A 19,164-nucleotide genomic window follows, 5' to 3' on the forward strand; every position below is an offset into this window, starting at 1 on the left:
TATATATATATATATATAAATTAGCCAGGCATGGTGGTACACGCCTATGATCCCAGCTACTAGGGAGGCTGAGGCAGGAAGGTCACTTGAACCTGGAAGGTGGAGGTTGCAGTGATCTGAGATTGTGCCACTGCACTCCAGCCTGGATTACAGAGCAAGACTCTGTCTCAAAAAAAGTGCTTCCTTCTTGCTGACATCTTCACGCCAACTCCAACCCCTCAACTAGGCTAGGGGCTTATTCTTGCCAGTTCCCTATCCCCCGACTATAACACGAACATTAGGCTTGTCACAGGCATTAAAACCAGCCATGCATGTGTCTGCTTCCCACTCCTTTGTGACCCTGTGAGGCAGGGTTCATTTCTGTCTCCCCAGTGCCATGCAGAGCACCCAGCCCAGGATTGCCGCTCAGTAGATGTGGGTTACACAAACGAAGGAAAGAAAGAGCAAGCACATGGATATCCCAAGACGAAAAGCAGGAAGCGACATCAGCTGCTAAGCAGAGAAGGCAGGATAAGGTGGAGGTGAGGGTCTGTGTCACCTCCTCTCCATCATCTTCTTGAACTCCACCCGCATCAGGTACCCCCTGCACACGGCCTGCGTGCGCGTCATTAGCGTCACCAGCTTCTCGTCTCTCATCTCCTCCAAAAGCCCCAGGAGCCCAGCTTTGAAAAACACCTGCATTAAAAGACAGAGGAGCCTTGATCTTTTTCCCCAGCAGGTGTTCAGCCGGGCCCTTGAGGGGGCCTGTTTCTGCCCAACTCTGAGCCTCAACCTCAGAGCATGGCAGGGGCAGCAATTCCGTTTCCAGGACTTGCTTCCCGGTGACTCTGGTCTCCTCAGTGGCCCCTCCTGGGCAGTGAGGCAGCCTGTTCCAGAGTCTGTTCCAGGCTGGGTGCGGTGGCTCATGCCTGTAATCCCAGCTCTTTGGGAGGCCGAGGCAGACAGAACATTTGAGGTCAGGAGTTCGAGACCAGCCTGGCCATCATGGTGAAACCCTGTGTCTACTAAAAACACAAAAATTATCCAGGCGTGGTGGTATCTGGGCACCTGTAATCCCAGATACTCAGGAGGCTGAGGCAGGAGCATCACTCGAGCCTGGGAGGTGGAGGTTGCAGTGAGCAGAGATTGCGCCATTGCACTCCAGCCTGGGTGACAGAGCAAGACTCTGTCTCAAAACAAAACAAACAAAACAACAACAACAAAAACCCAAAACAACAACAAAAAAACAACCTGTTCCAGGCCCCACCAACCCACAGAGACCAGTTCTGACAGAGCTCACGTACAGGAAACAAAGATGGGTCCAGAAAGAAACCATGGGATGCGATTGTGCCCAGATCAGAGAGACTCACAGATGCGCTGGCTTCACTCTCTTTCTCTGTCCATCCAGGAACGTTGGTCCCACCCTCAGGCCCGCTTCACCCACTCACTCCGTAACATTCCAGGGAAACCAAGCACCCTGTGGGGCCAGCAGGCTCTTCCTTGGTGGGGACCCCCAGCCTGCCCCTTTCTGAGATGTGAATCTTCGGAGGCAAGCCAGGATTTGAAGCCGACCTTTGCCACTTACTATCTATCCATGTGTGACCTTGAGTCAGTTTCTCAACCTCCCAAGAACCTTAAGAGTCAGTGCCACCCTTGTCACCATCACTCCCACCTCGCTGGATCGTGAGGAGTCAGTGAAGTACGTGCAGGAGGCTTCTCACGGAGCTGATACTCACGTGCTCAATAAATGGCAGCTAGTTTGTCTTTGCTTTTGTTTTTTGAGACAGTGCTTCACTCTGTTGCCCAGGCTGGAGTGCAGTAGGGTGATCAAGCGCACTGCAGCCTCCATCTCCTGGCCTCAAGCAATCCTACTTCAGCCTCCCAGAAGCACTGGGATTAACGGCATGAGCCACTGCGCCCCACCTGGTAACTGGTTTTATTGGTTATAGTCATTCTTCTCAAGGCCTCAGTGTCCCTGGAGTCCTCTCTACATTCTCCTCTCTTTTCAGCTCTTTCTTACCTCTGGGACACTAGAGTTCCCCGCTGGCTTTTCCTATCCTTGCTGCATAGTGAGGCTGAGGCTTCCAGTCTAAGCTTCCGGCCATGTACAAACCAACAGGGAGACAAGCTCTCTCTACCTAGACACAGAGCTCCCTTTACCTGGGTGATTGGGCAAGGACGGTCAGGTGCACCAGAAGGGGAAAGGGATCAGCTAACAAGCAGCCCAGGGCTGTGAGGTTACTAGAGGAGTCCCAGCCTCGCCTCTGCTCACCTTGGTGTTGCCGAACCTGAACTGCTCCCGGTCCACATCAATGGAGTTCAGGAGCTTCTCTGAGGCGTTTTTGCTATCAATGAACTGCCCTTCAGGGATAGCACTGGCATTGAGGATCCGGTACCTAAGGAGAGAGGACATTTCCCGAATGGATTCCAATCCCTGGAAAGGCTTCATAGCTGAGACCAGGCCTTCTAGAATCTTCTCCTGCTCCAGCCTTAGGAGGAAGTGGAATTTTGTACAGCTGGTCTGGGAGATGGGAATAGCTAGGGGCTGATTCTAGCAAGGGGGCCACGGTGGGTGGGAGAGAAGCGTGAAAGAAGGAAGCCCAGCTGAGTGCATGGTGGCAAGTTTGCTGTCAGAGGAAATGGTTCTCCTCTGGCTTAGAAGAGCCTTGAAATCAACCGTGACCTGCAGACCTTGGTTCTCCTACTTCTGGAAGGTCCTCTCCTGTCCTCCAACCTGGATGAGGCCTGGACTTGTGCACCGCAATGGCGGCTCAGAGGAGAGAGTTAGTCTAGAGCTGCGGGCCTCACCTGGGGGTGATTTGGCACTGTCTGGAGAGTTTTGATTGTCACAGCTCAGCGGGGTGGGGTGTGGTTCGCTACCACATCTCTGAGTAGAGGGCAGGGTTACTGCTAAAATCCTCCCACACCCAGCACAGCCTCCACAATAAAGGACTGAATGTCTAGCCTGAATGTCCATAGTTCGGAAGGTGAGACATCCTGGCCTAGAGTCACAATCAGGCTAGAGGGTCTGGGCTCTGAATTTGGAACCACTTTGGCCGGCCCAGCACTCACTGTGGGCATAGTGTCAGTTCCTCCAGCAAGAGATGAAGTCCGTGGAAACTGGGAGGCTTGGGAGCTCAGCAAATACCCAGGCCGAAGAGTGTCTTTGGGGAATGCAGAAGTTGCCCTCGGAAGGAGAGAGATGCACAGGAGAGAGGGAACCTACCGCTGCTTGAAGTCAGCATAGAGGATCCGGCTAGGGAATCCCTTTCTGCAAATCCGGATGCCCTCGAGGACCCCGTTACAGCGCAGCTGGTGCATGACCAAGTAGTGGTCCATCACACCTGGAGAGAGAACATCCCGGAGGTGTGCCTGTGACCCCTTCATTTGTTGTTGGTGGTCTAAGGCACCATGAAACCCTCCAGCACATCCACACTTGAGTGGGAGAGTCAGTGCCAGCTCCAAGGTAGAGGGCTGGGAGTGGCCGGAGCCTGCCTGCAGGTCCCACAGTAGAAATAATCCCAACCTCTTGGGGAGATGCTAGCATCCCATAACCATGGCAATAAGAGCCAAAGCACTGTGCTTTCTGTCCTCAGCCCTGACTCTGTAGCAAGGCTGCAAAAGGAGGCAGACTGAACGCGGGGTGCACTTGGGCTTCCCGTGGGGTAACCTGAGATGTCTTCTTGCATCTACATAAGGATGGGGATGGAAAAATCTGCAGGCTGCGGCTGCAGAAGAGTAACCCAGCAAAGAAGAGGAGGCCGGCTGGGCGCGGTGGCGCATGCCTATAATCCCAGCACTTTGGGAGGCCGAGGTGGGCGTATCGCCTGACGTCAGGAGTTCGAGACTAGCCTGGCCAACATGGTGAAACCCAGTTTCTACTAAAAATACAAAAATTAGCCAGGCGTGGTGGCACACGCTTATAATCCCAGCTACTTGGGAGGCTGAGGCAGGAGAATTGCTTGAATACAGTGGGCGGAGGTTGCAGTGAGATGAGATTGAGCCCTTGCACTCCAGCCTAGGCAACAAGAGTGAAACTGTCTCAAAATAATAATAATAATAATAATAATAATGAAAGAAAGAAAAAAAGAAGAGGAGGCCATGGGAGGGGACCCAGAGGTGGGCTGAAGGCAGGGCGGTGGTCATCTGCTGACCACTCAGCCCCTGCTCTAGGAATTGGGGGAGAAATGGAGCTTGGCTGGAAGGAGAGGAGCCAGAGGGGCGAGCCCCCCTGGGGAGGTAACGCGGGTGCTCGTGGTAACCAGCCTGGGTCAGGCACAGATCAAACTAGGATGGAGAAAATTCTGTCTCAGGTCTGTGTAAGAGGTTAGAGGAGAGGGGCTATGGCAACCTGATGGCTTCTCTTTATGGACTCCCTAAGTTGCTGGGAGGGGGGCGGGGCCAAAGCTGGCTTTGATTTAACCTTAGAGAAGCTTCTAGAATGCCCACATGCTTCCCTGGTAGTTGTGAGGAGACATCACTATACAATTAGATGATTTTTTAAGGCTTTGGTAGAGCTGCACTGTCAAATACAGTAGTGACCAGCCACATGTGGCTATTTACATTTAAATTCATTAAAATTAAAAATTAATTAACAGTTTTAAACTTTTCATGTAAATGTAAACATTTCATGTAACGGTGGCCACCCTATTGAACAGTGCAGACATGGGGCATTTAATCATTTCTGAAAGTCCTATCAGGCGGTGATTCTCTAGATAAAACATGGTTAAGAGCAAGGAGAAAATGTCTCAGACATTCAGAGAACCAGCCAGGTGCAGTGGCTCAACACCTATAATCCCAGCACTTGGAAGGCCGAGGTGGGCAGATCACCTGAGGTCAGGAGTTCGAGACCAGCCTGGCTAACATGGTGAAACCCCATCTCTACTAAAAATACAAAAATTAGCCGGGTGTGGTGGCAGGCACCTGTAGTCTCAGCTACTCGAGAGGCTGAGTCAGGAGAATTGCTTGAACCCGAGAGGTGGAGGTTGCAGTGAGCCGAGATTGTGCCACTGCACTCCAGCATGGGTGACAGAGCAAGACTCAGTCTCAAATAAATAAATAAATAAATAAATAAATAAATAAATAAATAAAATAATTAAAAAAAGAAATTCATAGAACCGCCGATGTGGAGACAACCTTAGAAACGGTCTAATTCGACTCCCATGAGCTCTCAGATGATGATTCTGAGCGGTTAAGATCCCAGCTGTGCTGTTTACTAGCTTTGTGGACTTGGGCTGTCTCTGCCTCAATTTCTCTATTTGTAAAATAAGGATAATAATGTAGATTGAGCGTCCCCAATCAGAAAATTCAAAGCCTGAAAACTTTGAGCTCCAACCTGATGCCACAGTGGAGAATTCCACAACTGAGCTCAACTGAGCTCATGAGGCAGATTGCAGCCAAAACTGTTTCACGTATAAAATTATTTAAAATATTCTATACAATTACCTTAGGGCTATGTGTATAAGACCCATATGAAGCAGATGAATTTTGTATTTAGACTTAGTCCCATCCCAAGATATCTCATTAGGCTCATACAGATATTCCAACAGCCACAGAAATTTAAAGTGTAAAACATTCCTGGTCCCAAGCATTTCAGATAAAGGGATATTTCACAGTATCTATTTCATCAGGCGGTTGAGGATTAACTGAGTTAAGATGAGTACAGGCCGGGCACAGTGGCTCACGCCTGTAATCCCAGCACTTTGGGAGGCCGAGGTGGGCGGATCGCCTGAGGTCAGGAGTTCAAGACCACCCTGGCCAACATGGTGAAACCCCGTCTCTACTAAAAATACAAAATATTAGCTGGGTGTGGTGGTGCATCCCTGTAATACCAGCTACTTGGGAGGCTGAGGCAGGAGGATTGCTTAAACCTGGGATGCAGAGGTTGCAGTGAGCTGAGATCGCACCACTGCACTCCAGCCTGAATGACAGAGTGAGACCCTGTCTTGAAAAAAAAAAAAAAAGAGAGAGAGAGACAAAAGATCGGTACAGAGGTTAAAATGGTGAAAGCAGGCATGATTAACACTTGCTTTAACCATGTGGCTGAGGCCTCTTTCTTCTTAATAAGCGCCAGGAGCAGAGAGAAAAAGGCAATAATTACAAGAAAATGGAAGCTTCTAGAGCCAGAAGAAAGCCAAAAGGACCATCATTTTATGGTGAGGAGGCCAGAGCTGCCACCATGCTTGCCAGGCTGTCCATCCTGTTAAGGGCCGTGTCCCACTTGGACTGGGAGATCTTTTCTAATTCCTGCAGAGGCATCCTATGGGGTGGCAGGCCCTGGGGGAGACTGAGGCCCAGAGAGGTGAAGGGCTTTGCGAGGCCGTAGCAGAGCCGATGCGGGACTCTCCTTTCTCACAGGGCACCTCTGGTTTGTGCAGACTCGGAATCCTGAGCTGAGTTCTCTTAGGGCTTGCCCTGTTTTTCCTCAAACCTGGCCTGAGTTGTTTTCTATCAGGTCCATGTAAAGGGCCTCCTTTGTTTTTGTACCAACGTGCAAAACTTCTAAAAATTTCCCTGAGCTATTCTCTCATTCTTTTGCTCCAGCTGCTGAAGGGTTTTTCCTCTTCTCCAAGTGTATCACTTCCATCCCACTCCTTTCTCCAGCCATCTTCGCCTCCATGGGCAGTGGTGTTCGCCATGCTTTTGAAATATGCTGTATCTTATGATGCTCTGGCATCTTGGCGCCTTGCAGGCTCAGGAGAGACTGCCCTTCCTGGGGGCTAGCTAATTCCAGGAGATAGCAAACAAATTCCCACAAGCACATCTTTCACATGCAAACCAACTATCCAAAGCCCTTAACCCCCGACCCCTACCTTTGTCAGGCTCTCACAGGGCTCTTATACTCTGGGCCAATATTTCCCTGCCCTGGTCACCTCAGGGCCCCGGGTACCGGCCAACTTGAGAAAGTCCGTACATTTTGAAGCCGGCTGAAACCATTCAAACTTGCCAGTGCTGAGCTTCCTCACTGGCTCCATCCCATGGGAACAACCCTCAAGGCTCTGGCCTGTGATTTCTCCTTACTCCCCCACCCCCAAACCCAGCCCTGGTGCTTCCCCTCACGGCCCTCTGTGGCAGGCCCCCTTCTCCCGAGCCCTGCGTCTTTTTTTTTTTTTTTTTTTTTGAGACGGAGTCTCCCTTTGTCACTGAGGCTGGAGTGCAGTGGCGCAATCTCGGCTCACTGCAACCTCTGCCTCCCGGGTACAAGCAACTCTGCCTCATCCTCCCAAGTAGCTTGGATTACAGGCATGCGCCACTACGACAGGCTAATTTTTGTATTTTTAGTAGAGGCACGGTTTCACCATGTTAGGCTGGTGGTCTCAAACTCCTGACCTCAGGTGATCCACCCGCCTCAGCCTCCCAAAGTGTTGGGATTACAGGCATGAGCCACCATGCCCAGCCGTGACTGTCTTTTTAATGGTAACCATCTTCTGGTCTGTTGGTCTCTCCATCCCTTAACAATAATAAAACCTACATTTAAAACCAACAGCGAGCCAGCCTTTGGTGAGTCAGCAGCACAGACTTAGCAGGCCCCAGGTTTGCTGCACGAGGAGAATGAGAGGAGTAGAGGCTGGAGCCTGCTCCTGAGGGTTCCCTGTTCAGCAGACAAGCACAGGACCTGTGCCTGTGAAGCCCCGGAGGATTCGGGAGAACTAGCAAACCCCGCGTATGTGCCTGTGGGTAGGGAGGAACTTGAGATTTGATCGTGGATTGTGATTCCCAGCCCCTGCTCTAGGTGCCCTGGGGTGAGGCATGGAAATCTCCATAGTCTCTAGTCTTCTAGAAATAAAGAGGGCATACTAGGTGCTGTCTAAGGTGTCACCAGGCTTCTGTATCAGTGTTGGGCTATTCCCAGAAATGGACATGAAAACAGAGAGGTAGGTGCCAGAGCTAAGGAGAAGCAAACACAGCAGAAAAGGACAGATATTTCAGCAACATTTACCTTCCCAAAGAAAAGGTAGGGCTGGGCACAGTGGCTCACGCCTGTAATCCCAGCACTTTGGGAGGCTGAGGCGGGCAGATCACGAGGTCAGGAGATCGAGACCATCCTGGCCAACATGTTGAAACCCCATCTTTACTAAAAATACAAAAAATTAGCTGGGTGTGGTGGCGGGCGCCTGTAGTCCCAGCTACTCGGGAGGCTGAGGCAGGAGAATACCTTGAACCAGGGAGTCAGAGGTTGCAGTGAGCCGAGATCACGCCACTGCACTCCAGCCTGGCGACAGAGCAAGGCTCTGTCTCAAAAGAAAAAAAAAAAAATAATGTAAGCCAGTGGATTACCAAAAGCCGTCCTCCCAGAGGTACAGTTTAAAGCCATCTCCTGCCACCTTGCAGGCCATCTGCTGAGAGAGGAGTCAGGCCACAAGCATGTTTGATTTATGCAAGCGTGTACTCAACGACGACAGTAACGGAAACGGATTTTTTCCAAGACCTACATAAGAGCCAATGATTTTGTGTGATGCTTAACCAAAGAAACCACTCTTCCCAACACTGGAGAAGCTGGTTCACTGGTCAGGAGGCTGCAGGATGCCCCAAATAATGCATATCACAATGATGTAGCTGGTTATTGCCTTCGACTTAGACTTTAGAACCTAACTTTCATGGAAGATACAATTTCACTAACTATACCACACCTGGCTACTGGGGAGTTAAAGTTTCTAGTTCTGAGTGATGACAATGATGATAATGATAATAATAATAATAATAATTAACATCCAACATTTGCTGGGTGTTCACAATGTGCTCAGCCCTATTGTAAATGCTTGACTTGCACTTACTCATTGAACCCTCACGACAACCCTCTAAGGTGGGTTAAATGAGCTGATATTTGCAAAGTGAGTAACCACTTTATGACTGCTTATTGAAGAAGGAAATCATAGATAAAAATGCCACTTGTATCCTTGTTTTATAGACAAGAAAGCTGAGGCAGAAAATGCTCAGATGCTCTGCTTAGGGTCACGTGGTAATAGGTGAACTATTTTTTTTTTTCCCGACAATCTATACCTCTGTTTACTTGTAATGTTGCAGAGGTAGGATGTTTAATCCTGAACTGGGAGGCCCGTGTTGGGCATAGAACAGCTCAGTTGGTGAGTGTACTACCCCATAGGCACAGCTCCACGTGGCAGTTGGTTTTCCTTAACACTGAAAAAGCTAGACTCCGAGAATGTTTGCAAATCAGGATGAAGTGACAGTGAAAGGAACCCTCTACTGCACAGGGTTCTATATTTATATATAGTCTCTGATTCTCAGTTTTCTCATTTATAAACTGGAGATCAATACGTGTATCTTGCAGAGAACTGCTGCAAGGATTCGGGATAATATAACAAAGTGATTGACATGAAGTATGGCCTCAAACAGTTGTTACTGATGCTATTTTGACTATGGGATACCTAAGATGATTATTTACCTAATGTAGTGGTATTTAACTTTGGGCTAAAGGAGGCCAACAGAGACTTCATCTTAGGAAAGCTGTGGATCTGATGTGCCTATACACATACACACAATATTTTGAATATGATTTCATAGTAGGCATGCCAGATAAGATACAGACGTGCCGTTCAATGTGAATTTCAGATAAACAATGAACACTTTTTTGGAGGAAGTATATTCCAAATATTGCATGGGTCACATTTATATTAAGACATTTTTCGTTGTTTATCTGAAATTGAAATTTAATAACATTTAATACGGCATTTGGTTTTTAACATTTTTGTGGTCACATAATAGTTGAACATATTTGTGGGGTACACGTGGTATTTTGATACAAGCGTGAAATGTGCAAAGATCATATCTGCATAACTGGGATATCCATCACCTCAAACATTGATCATTTCTTTGTGTTGGGTACATCCGGTATTTTTATCTGCTAAATCTGGCAACCCTATTTCAGAGACCGCTTTCAGAAGTGATACAGACCATCACTCTTTCCAAGAGCACACCCACAGAATTCTGCATTTATCTCAGGGCGTCCTGTTCTGTTCAAATACTTGGCAAGATCTGCGGATACTTACCAGGAGTCTTGGTCTCATTGGGAATCAGACATCGTACAAAGTGAGGGTGGGTGCTCCTTAAGTTAGTCATCAATTTGTTTAGATTTTCCTGGGACATAAACCAAAACAAGCACATTTAGCAAGTGCCGTTTCACTGGGCAGAAAAACAACCGGATGTGGAAGCTGCCAAAACACCAACCCTGAACACGGCCGACACAGTCTGGAAAGAGGAGCCCTTCTTCTTCCCGCCCTTCTTGCTTCCCCCGGAGTCGCCTAGAGACAGACACAGAAGGGCATGTCAGATGTATCCCAGAGGACCCAGCAGTGGGCTTCCTGAACCACCCCTTCCCAGTCCCGGGTTCTGGTTTCCTTTTGACATGAGAGACCTGAGGTTTTGTTTCTTTGTTTGTTTGTTTTAGACAGAGTCTTGCTCTGTCCTCCAGGCTAGAGTACAATGGCACAGTCTCGGCTCACTGCAACTTCCACCTCCCAGGTTCAAGCCATTCTCCTGCCTCAGCCTCCCAAGTAGCTGAGACTACAGGCAGGCACCACCACGCCTGGCTAATTCTTGTATTTTTAGGAGAGACAAGGTTTTACCACGTTGGCCAGGCTGGTCTTGAACTCCTGACCTCAGCCTCCCAAAGTGCTGGGATTACAGGTGTGAGTCACCATGCCCTGCCTGTTAGTTTGTTTTTAAAAGGCCTCCAAACTACCCAGGATTGAGAACCCTCAGCTTTATCATTGTGGGAACGAGGTGGGAGTGGGGTGTGGGTAGTATTTAACTGAGAGTGTAACTTAAACTCTCAGTATAAAAGGGGAGTCCTTTCCTTTAGAAATCAGACCTGAAAGCAAACTGAATAATTTGCAAGATTGAGATGTCCCTCTTAATGTTTGTAGTTACTTTCTTTCTTTTCTTCTTTTTTTTTTTTTTCTTTTTTGTTGTTTGTTTGTTTTGAGACAGAGTCTCACTGTGATGCCCAGGCTCCCTGCAACCTCTGCTTCCCAGGTTCAAGCGATTCTCCTGCCTCAGCCTCCCAAGTATCTGGGACTACAGGCGAGCATCACCATGCCCAGCTAATTTTTGTATTTTTAGTAGAGATGGGTTTCACCATATTGGCTAGGCTGGTCTTGAACTCCTGACTTCAAGTGATCCGCCCACTTGGCCTCTCAAAGTGCTGGGATTATGGGTGTCAGCGGCCATGCCTGGCAATGTTTGTAGTTTCTTTCACGAATTTACCTCCTTTTATTCTTTAATCCCTGTTTATCTCTAAATGAGTAAGTAACTGAAAATAGTAACATGGAATTTTCTCAAGAATATTTTATAAGTTGATTTTTTTTTCTTTCCTAAAGGAAACAACTCAACTTACCATCTTAATTTGGAGTCTACTTTTTCCGAATGACTCAATTTTCTCTGATACTTAATCAAGATGTAGCCTTGGGGGAAAATGCCATGTCTCGGTCTCCCCCATCTTGCTTTCCCTTCACCCCACTTTGTCCCTGGGGTCTAGCATGAATGTATATTTGGATTGGGGAAGGGAAGGCAGGAAAGCCGCTTCTTCAAATCCACATCCACACAGGGTCTTATGTTAGAGTTGATGTTATGTCTAGGTGAGGTTATGCAATGTAGTTACAGAGACATTGTGATCAGATTCAAAGAAAATGATTTTCATCATTGAGGTTTATGTATGTGCCCATTTCCCATTTATTACATTCCCTTGCCCAGAGGACATTAGGCTTTCATTTTTAAAAAATGATCTCATTATCTAATGAATAATTATATTTCATATATTGTATTAATTTATTAAATGTATGCATTTAAAATGGCATATAATGTTAAAACTATTATGTTGGTAACTATTTAAAAGTATATTTACTGGTAATCTTAAAAAGTGATACTGGCTTGTGTTACTTGTTTATTTATTTGAGATAGGGTCTCACTCTGTCATCCAGGCTGGAGTGCAGTGGCACAATCATGGCTCACTGTAATCTCAGTCACCTAACCTCATGTGATCCTCCCAGCTCAGGTTCCCAAGTAGCTGGACTACAAGTGTGCACCACCACTTCTGGCTAATTATTTTATTTTTGTTTTGTTTTGTTTTAGAGACAGGATCTCTATGTTGCCCACACTGGTCTTGAACCCCTGGCCTCAAATGATCCTTCCGCCTCAGCATCCCAAATTCTTGGGATTACAGGTGTGAGCCACCACACCTGGCCCCTGTGTAGCCACTTTGGAAAGGAGTTCAGAAGTTACTCAAAACTTTGAACACAGTTGTCATATGACCCAGCAACTCTACTCCTAGGTACTGTATATACCCAAAAGAATTGCCAATATATGTTCACATATAAACTTCTATACAGATGTTCATAGCAACATCATGCTCAGTAGCCAAAAAGTTCATCGGCTGATGAATGTGCAGACAAAATGTGATATATTCATACAATGAACTATTATTTGTCCATAGGAAAGAACAAAGTCCTGATACATGCTACAACAGGAACAGACCTTGAGAACAGTAGCCTGAGCGAAAGAAGCCAGACACAAAAGAGCATCCAGTACATAGTTCAGTTTATACGAAATGCCCAGATAGGCAAATCTACAGAGATAGAAAGTTGATGAGTGGTTGCCAGAGGCTAGGAATAGAAATCTGCTCATGGGGACGGACGCGGTGGCTCACGCCTCTAATCCCAGTACTTTGGGAGGCCAAGGCGGGTGGATCATGAAGTCAGGAGATCAACACCGTCCTGGCCAACATGGTGAAAGCCTGTCTCGACTAAAATACAACAAATTAGCCAGGTGTGGTAGTGCATGCCTATAGTCCCAGCTACTTGGGAGGCTAAGGCAGGAGAATCTCTAGAACCCGGGAGGCGGAGGTTGCAGTTTCACCATGTTGGCGAGGCTGGTCTCAAACTCCTGACCTCAAGTGATCGGCCCCCCCACCTTGGCCTCCCAAAGAGCTGGGATTACTGGCGTGAGCCACCGTGCCCGGCCAAAACCACTACATGGATTTAAGGGGGAATTTTATTATACGTGAATTATACCTCAATAGAAAACTATTAAACAATGTGATGTTGGCCGGGCGTGGTGGCTCAAGCCTGTAATCCCAGTACTTTGGGAGGCCGAGATGGGCAGATCACGAGGTCAGGAGATCGAGACCATCCTGGCTGACATGGTGAAACCCCATCTCTACTAAAAAATACAAAAAACTAGCCGGGCAAGGTGGTGGGCGCCTGTAGTCCCAGCTACTCAGGAGGCTGAGGCAGGAGAATGGCGTAAACCCGGGAGGCGGAGCTTGCAGTGAGCTGAGATCGGCCACTGCACCCCAGCCTGGGCGACAGAGCAAGGCTCCGTCTCAAAAAAAAAAAAAAAAAAAAAAAAACAAATAATGTGATGTTGACTATTGTGGCCACTGAGAAGTCCTGTTTACTTCCATAGAGCTCTATCTCTGACAGAAGAGGAAGAATAAGAGCAGGAGGAAGAAAAATGGAGCTGAAAGACAGAAACATCATACTCAGCTGAAGCTCAGGTCTGGTTACTGACTCTTCATGAGCAGCTCTGGGTTAGAAGTAATTACATAGAACGTCCCACAGAGGGAAAGAAATGAGAGAATTTTACCTGTGTCTGCACCAGCATAGTTGGAAAAAAGGAAGGAGAGAAGCTTCAGCGAAGACTTCTGGTACAGCCCCACCACAGTCTCGTTCAGGGGGTCCTTGTTCTTGTCGAGCCAGCCGGCAATGTTGTAGTCCACGGTGCCGGCGTAGTGCACCAGCGAGAAGTGGGCCTCAGCCTTGCCTTTGGCAGGCTTGGGCTTCTGGAAGTTGTTGGATTTTCCAAGATGCTGGTCATACAGCTTGTTCTTGAAGGAGGTGTCTGTTGCCTTGGGGAACATGCACTCCTCTTCCAGGATGGAGAAGATGCCCATAGGCTGGAAAGAGGATAACAGAGTCTACACCTCCACATATACTAGTGCATACCCATGCTCCATGGTCTGGAGAAGCCAAAAGAACTTCTTTGGTGCTTTCGCTCCGGTACTAGGAACGCTGGCATGTATGCACTGGGGGAGCAAGTCTCTTGGTCTGTTTGGGGGATGACCAGAAAGTGCTAGGCATAAAGTGTGTGCTTAATTAATGGCTGCTGAACAAAAGAATATAGGATGAAATTATGTGTGTATAAATGTAGCACACTTTTTTCAATAGGTTTATAAGAAAAGTAAAGTTTCATATATAGCCATAAAGTAATGTGAGTAATATTTTTGAACAATAATGTCTCAATTTCTCAGTAGCCACCTTAGGAAGATATACTCATTCCAACATGAGCAGTGCTCAAATGTTATGAGAATTCCTTTTTAAAAAGTTAATGTTGGCCCAGCATGGTGGCTCACGTCTGTAATCCCAGTACTTTGGGAGGCTGAGGCGGGCAGATCACAAGGTCAGGAGTTCGAGACCAGCCTGGCCGACACGGTGAAACCCCGTCTCTACTAAAAATACACACACACACACACAAATTATCCAGGCGTGGTGGCAGGCACCTGTAGTCCCAGCTATTCAGGAGGCTGAGGCAGGAGGATTGCTTGAACCTGGGAGGCAGAGGTTGCAGTGAGCCAAGACCACACCCCTGCACCCCAGCCAGGGTGACAGAGCGAGACTTTATCTCAAAAAAAAAAATAAAAAAAAAGTTAATGTCCACTCCTGTTTTCATAGTTACATCCCTCCAAGAGCCACACTGCTCCACGGTTCCGCCTGCTTGGGTCTTTGGGTAAGTCAAATAGGTAAGAAATGCCACAGTCCTTACTGGGGTTCTATCACATTCTTGCAGATAACTGAGCCCTTGGATTTTAATGACCCATAAGCCTTTTTAAGTGTCAGAACAGATTTAGGACATTCATTCTCTTTGCACAAAGACATTCAGTTATCTATCTGAAGGCTTGCAGCCTGGGGGCTGGGGGCACCAATCTGTGAGCAGAAAAGAATCAGAGCAAGAAGGGGAGGGTCCCCACCAAGGAGGAGCTGTCCTGGGGAGCAGTATCTCTCTACCTTCTCGATGAGCTCGATGCAGGCAGCCAGGTCCATCCCGAAGTCAATGAACTCCCACTCGATACCTTCCTTCTTGTACTCCTCCTGCTCCAGCACGAACATGTGGTGGTTGAAAAACTGTTGCAGTTTCTCGTTGGTGAAGTTGATGCACAGCTGCTCCAGGCTGTTGAACTGGGTGATTCAAATATCAAAGAATTTGAGTGACCTTGGAAAATACATTGGAGATGCAGCAAAGCAGACAAGAAAGTAGAAGGCCACAGCTCACATCAAAGATCTCAAAGCCAGCAATGTCCAAGACCCCGATGAAGTACTGCCTGGGCTGCTTGGTGTCCAGCTGCTGGTTGATGCGGGTGACCATCCACAGGAACATCTTCTCGTAGACGGCTTTGGCCAGAGCACCCACCGCGTTGGTCACCTTGAAAAAGGATCACCCACTCAACCCTTGAGTTAGTGTTTCTATGGCTGCATTAAGTTGAAACATATGAAATTGACTTGAAAATCAAAAGCTGTTGGCTGGACATGGTGGCTCACGCCTGTAATCCCAGCACTCTGGGAGGCTGAGGTGGGCAGATCACGAGGTCAGGAGATCGCGACCATCCTGGCCAACATAGTGAAATCCCGTCTTTACTAAAAATACAAAAATTAACCAGGTGTGGTGGCATGTGTCTGTAGTTCCAGCTATTCAGGAGGCTGAGGCAGGAGAATCACTTGAACTTGGGAGGCGGAGGTTGCAGTGAGCCAAGATTGCGCCACTGCATTCCAGCCTGCAACATAGTGAGACTCCGTCTCAAAAAAAAAAAAAAAAAAAGAGAGAGAAAAGAAAAAAAGAAAATCAAAAGCAGTTGAATATTGGCAATTTCAGATCATTCAACGTAATATTAAATATTTTGTGAGGTGTTTGCCCAGCCCACGCTGTTCCCCTTTCTTTGAGAACTATCCTATTTACAAAGATATTTTTCCAACAACATGGTTATAGCACATGACTCCAGCCCCTGGCCACACTTAATTACACCCGAGGTGAACACTTGATCCAGGTTGGATTAATTGAGTATCTCTCCTAAGAATTTGGAATTGGGATCAAAAGATACTGGTTTCAGTCTCAGGGTGAGGCTGGAAACACAGAGATATAAACTTGGGAGCTATGGGGTGGCCACAGGCAACAGAGGTCCAGGAAACTTATCTGCTTAGCAAGGACACAACAGAGGAGAGAGTCAACAGCCCATGAACCCCAGAGGAGCTGGAGGGAGGCTGCCTGGCTCCAGAGGGCTCTTCACTTTCTAATTCCAGGTCCTCATGGCGTCCAATGGGCACTCAATGATTTGCATTCCTTCAGTTGCCTCTGAAGCCTAAAAATGATTTTTCTCTTAATGTGAAAGCTGGTTTCATGTGCATTTCTGATACCTGCAACTGAAAGAACTGTAAAATAATGGCTCAAATAACAAAAGATCTCAATCAACCGGATCAGAGCATCTCCATTACCTGCTGGACATTTTGCCCTTTAGTGACATATTCATTCCCAACCTTCACCCTCGGACAGCACAAGCCTTTCAGCATTTCGGCAGAATTCAGTCCCATCAGGTATCCGGCTTTGTCAGCCACTGAAGGAAGAGAAAAAAATGGATCATGCAAAAACAGTAGCTGCTAGTGTCCAGTCAGCCCCTGGCTTCTCCCAGAAGTGTTTTCTGTAATTCTCTTAGATGTTTTCATGTTGTCGTATCTGTACCAGGTCTGGACTTGTCCACTGAAACTTCAGTCCCATAGTCCAGGGCCCCACGGTTCTCAAGAACTTCCAATTTGCCTCCTCGATGCAACTTTTTTTTTTTTTTGAGACGGAGTCTCGCTCTGTCGCCCAGGCTGGAGTGCAGTGGCCCGATCTCAGCTCACTGCAAGCTCCGCCTCCCGGGTTTACGCCATTCTCCTGCCTCAGCCTCCCGAGTAGCTGGGACTGCAGGCGCCCGCCACCTCACCCGGCTAGTTTTTTGCATTTTTTAATAGAGACGGGGTTTCACCGTCTTAGCCAGGATGGCCTCACCCGGCTAGTTTTTTGTATTTTTTAGTAGAGACGGGGTTTCACCGTCTTAGCCAGGATGTCCTCGATCTCCTGACCTCGTGATCTGCCCATCTCAGCCTCCCAAAGTGCTGGGATTACAGGCTTGAGCCACTGCGTCTGGCCCTAGATGCAACTTTTAACAATAAGAAGCTTCTTGGCCAATCCTGACCTACTGATATTTTGATTTCCTAAAACATGTTAATTACAGGCCGGGCATGGTGGCTCATGCCTGTAATCCCAGCACTTTGGGAGGCTGAGGCAGGTGGATCACCTGAGGTCAGGAGTTCGAGACCAGCCTGGCCAACATGGCCCTGTCTCTACTAAAAATACAAAAATTAGCCCGGCATGGTGGCGAGCGCCTGTAATCCCAGCTACTCAGGAGGCTGAGGAAGAAGAATCACTTGAACCCGGTAGGTGGAGGTTGCAGTGAGCTGAGATCATGCCATTGCACTCTAGCCTGGGTGACAAGAGCAAGACTCCGACTCAAAAAAATAAAAATTAATTACATAGTTATGTTGGAGTCTGACAATACATTAAAATGTTATATGAGTAAAGGAGCCACCACTTGGACAGTTGACAATATATATGAGGCACCTTCCTAATTTAAGCAAAGTACCACGCTCATAGTTGAAAGAGAAGTACAAAACCTGACCCTGCCTTCAAATGTTTGGAGATGGTCAAAAGCAGTTGACTTTCAGCTGTTTCCTACAGATCATGGGTTACATGTCTGCATATATTTCAGCAGATGTTCATTGACTTTGAGAAGGGCCTGGTGGCCTGTATTGAGCTCATCAAAAAGGCAGAGAAATGCTGCTCCCCAGGGACTACTACTTTTTTTTTTTTTTTTTTTTTTGGAGTTTCGCAATGTTGCCCAGGCTGGAGTGCAGTGGTGCCATCTCAGCTCACTGCAAGTTCTGCCTCCCGGGTTCACACCATTCTCCTGCCTCAGTCTCCCAAGTAGCTAGGATTACAGGTGCACGCCACCACACCCGGCTAATTTTCTGTATTTTAGTAGAGAGGGGGTTTCACTGCTCTGACCTCAGATGATACACCCACCTTGGCCTCCCAAAGTGCTGGGATTACAGGCATGAGCTGCTGTGCCCGGCCTGCTCATGACATTTCTTCTGCTTGAACTGATTGCTCCCCCAATTTTTCAGAATCCTACTCATCCCTCAAAGTCCAAGTCAGTGCCCCTTCTATCAGGAAGCCTTCCCTGATTGCCCCAGTCAGAAGTGTTTCCTGTGTGAAGACTTGGAGCCCCCTCCACTGTGATGGGCAGGATTCTAGGATGGCACCCAAGGTGTGCCCCCTGGTGTACGTGCCTTGTATAATCTCCTTTACTTGAGTGCAGTGGAACCTGTACAACTCCCATGATGAGGTGACCAATCAGGTGACTTTGAGTTAATACAAAGGGAGAATCATCCCAGGCAGGCCTAGGATAAGAGGCTGCTGAGCCTGTATGGGACACTGATAAGGTTATGTAGATTTTTCCACCCTTTAATTTATGGCTTCACTTCCTTTTTATTACTTGAGAGTTTAAAGCGTACTGCTTCACACACTGTGGGGCTGTAATCAAAAGGCAGAATTATCAGGAACCATCCATGTTGCCAGGCTTTAATTCAAGGAACTTGTAAGATGCATCATGAGCGCTAAGAAGTCTAATGAGCAGGATGTATGGGGGGGAGTCAGTCACTGCTCAGCCCTTCCTGCTGCCCTCTGCTCTAGTTCCAGGCCTCTTAAGGATGAGGCAGAGGGTGGCGGTAGGATCAGCCAGGTGAGAGTTATGGGGAGGAAGAACTGTTCACCATTCTTGGTTCAGGGCCAATTTCAACAGATGCTGGGGTGCAGGTGATGGGAGGAAGAAAACTTGGCTTCCACTTTACCATATCATTTTAGGCCTGAGTGATGAAGACTGCATTCAGATGGAGAGAAAGAGAAGTTCACCTAACAATATTGTCTCATGAGAGTCCACCTTAAAAAAAACAACCACATCACGCCTGTAATCCCAGCACTTTGGAAGGCCTAGGCAGGAGGATCACGAGGTCAGGAGACCGAGACCATCCTGACTAACACGGTGAAACCCTGTCTCTACTAAAAAATACAAAAAAAAAAAAAAAA

General features: G+C 47.6%; 1 protein-coding gene across 1 annotated transcript in view; it reads right to left on the reverse strand.

Moving 5' to 3' along the window:
* The window catches only part of MYH13 (myosin heavy chain 13), a 70,999-nt gene that overhangs the window by 30,213 nt on the left and 21,622 nt on the right, over positions 1-19,164 (reverse strand). The window contains exons 13-21 of the mRNA XM_023190842.2: positions 16,476-16,594; positions 15,262-15,411; positions 14,997-15,167; positions 13,579-13,888; positions 10,165-10,238; positions 9,987-10,074; positions 3,206-3,323; positions 2,252-2,375; positions 539-675 (exon numbers count right to left, since the gene is read on the reverse strand). Coding sequence (XP_023046610.1) covers positions 539-675; positions 2,252-2,375; positions 3,206-3,323; positions 9,987-10,074; positions 10,165-10,238; positions 13,579-13,888; positions 14,997-15,167; positions 15,262-15,411; positions 16,476-16,594 — 1,291 coding nt within the window. The remainder of the gene's footprint in view (positions 1-538; positions 676-2,251; positions 2,376-3,205; positions 3,324-9,986; positions 10,075-10,164; positions 10,239-13,578; positions 13,889-14,996; positions 15,168-15,261; positions 15,412-16,475; positions 16,595-19,164) is intronic.

This window comes from Piliocolobus tephrosceles, chromosome 16 (genome assembly GCF_002776525.5).
Source record: "Piliocolobus tephrosceles isolate RC106 chromosome 16, ASM277652v3, whole genome shotgun sequence".
Classification (NCBI taxonomy): Eukaryota; Metazoa; Chordata; class Mammalia; order Primates; family Cercopithecidae; genus Piliocolobus; species Piliocolobus tephrosceles.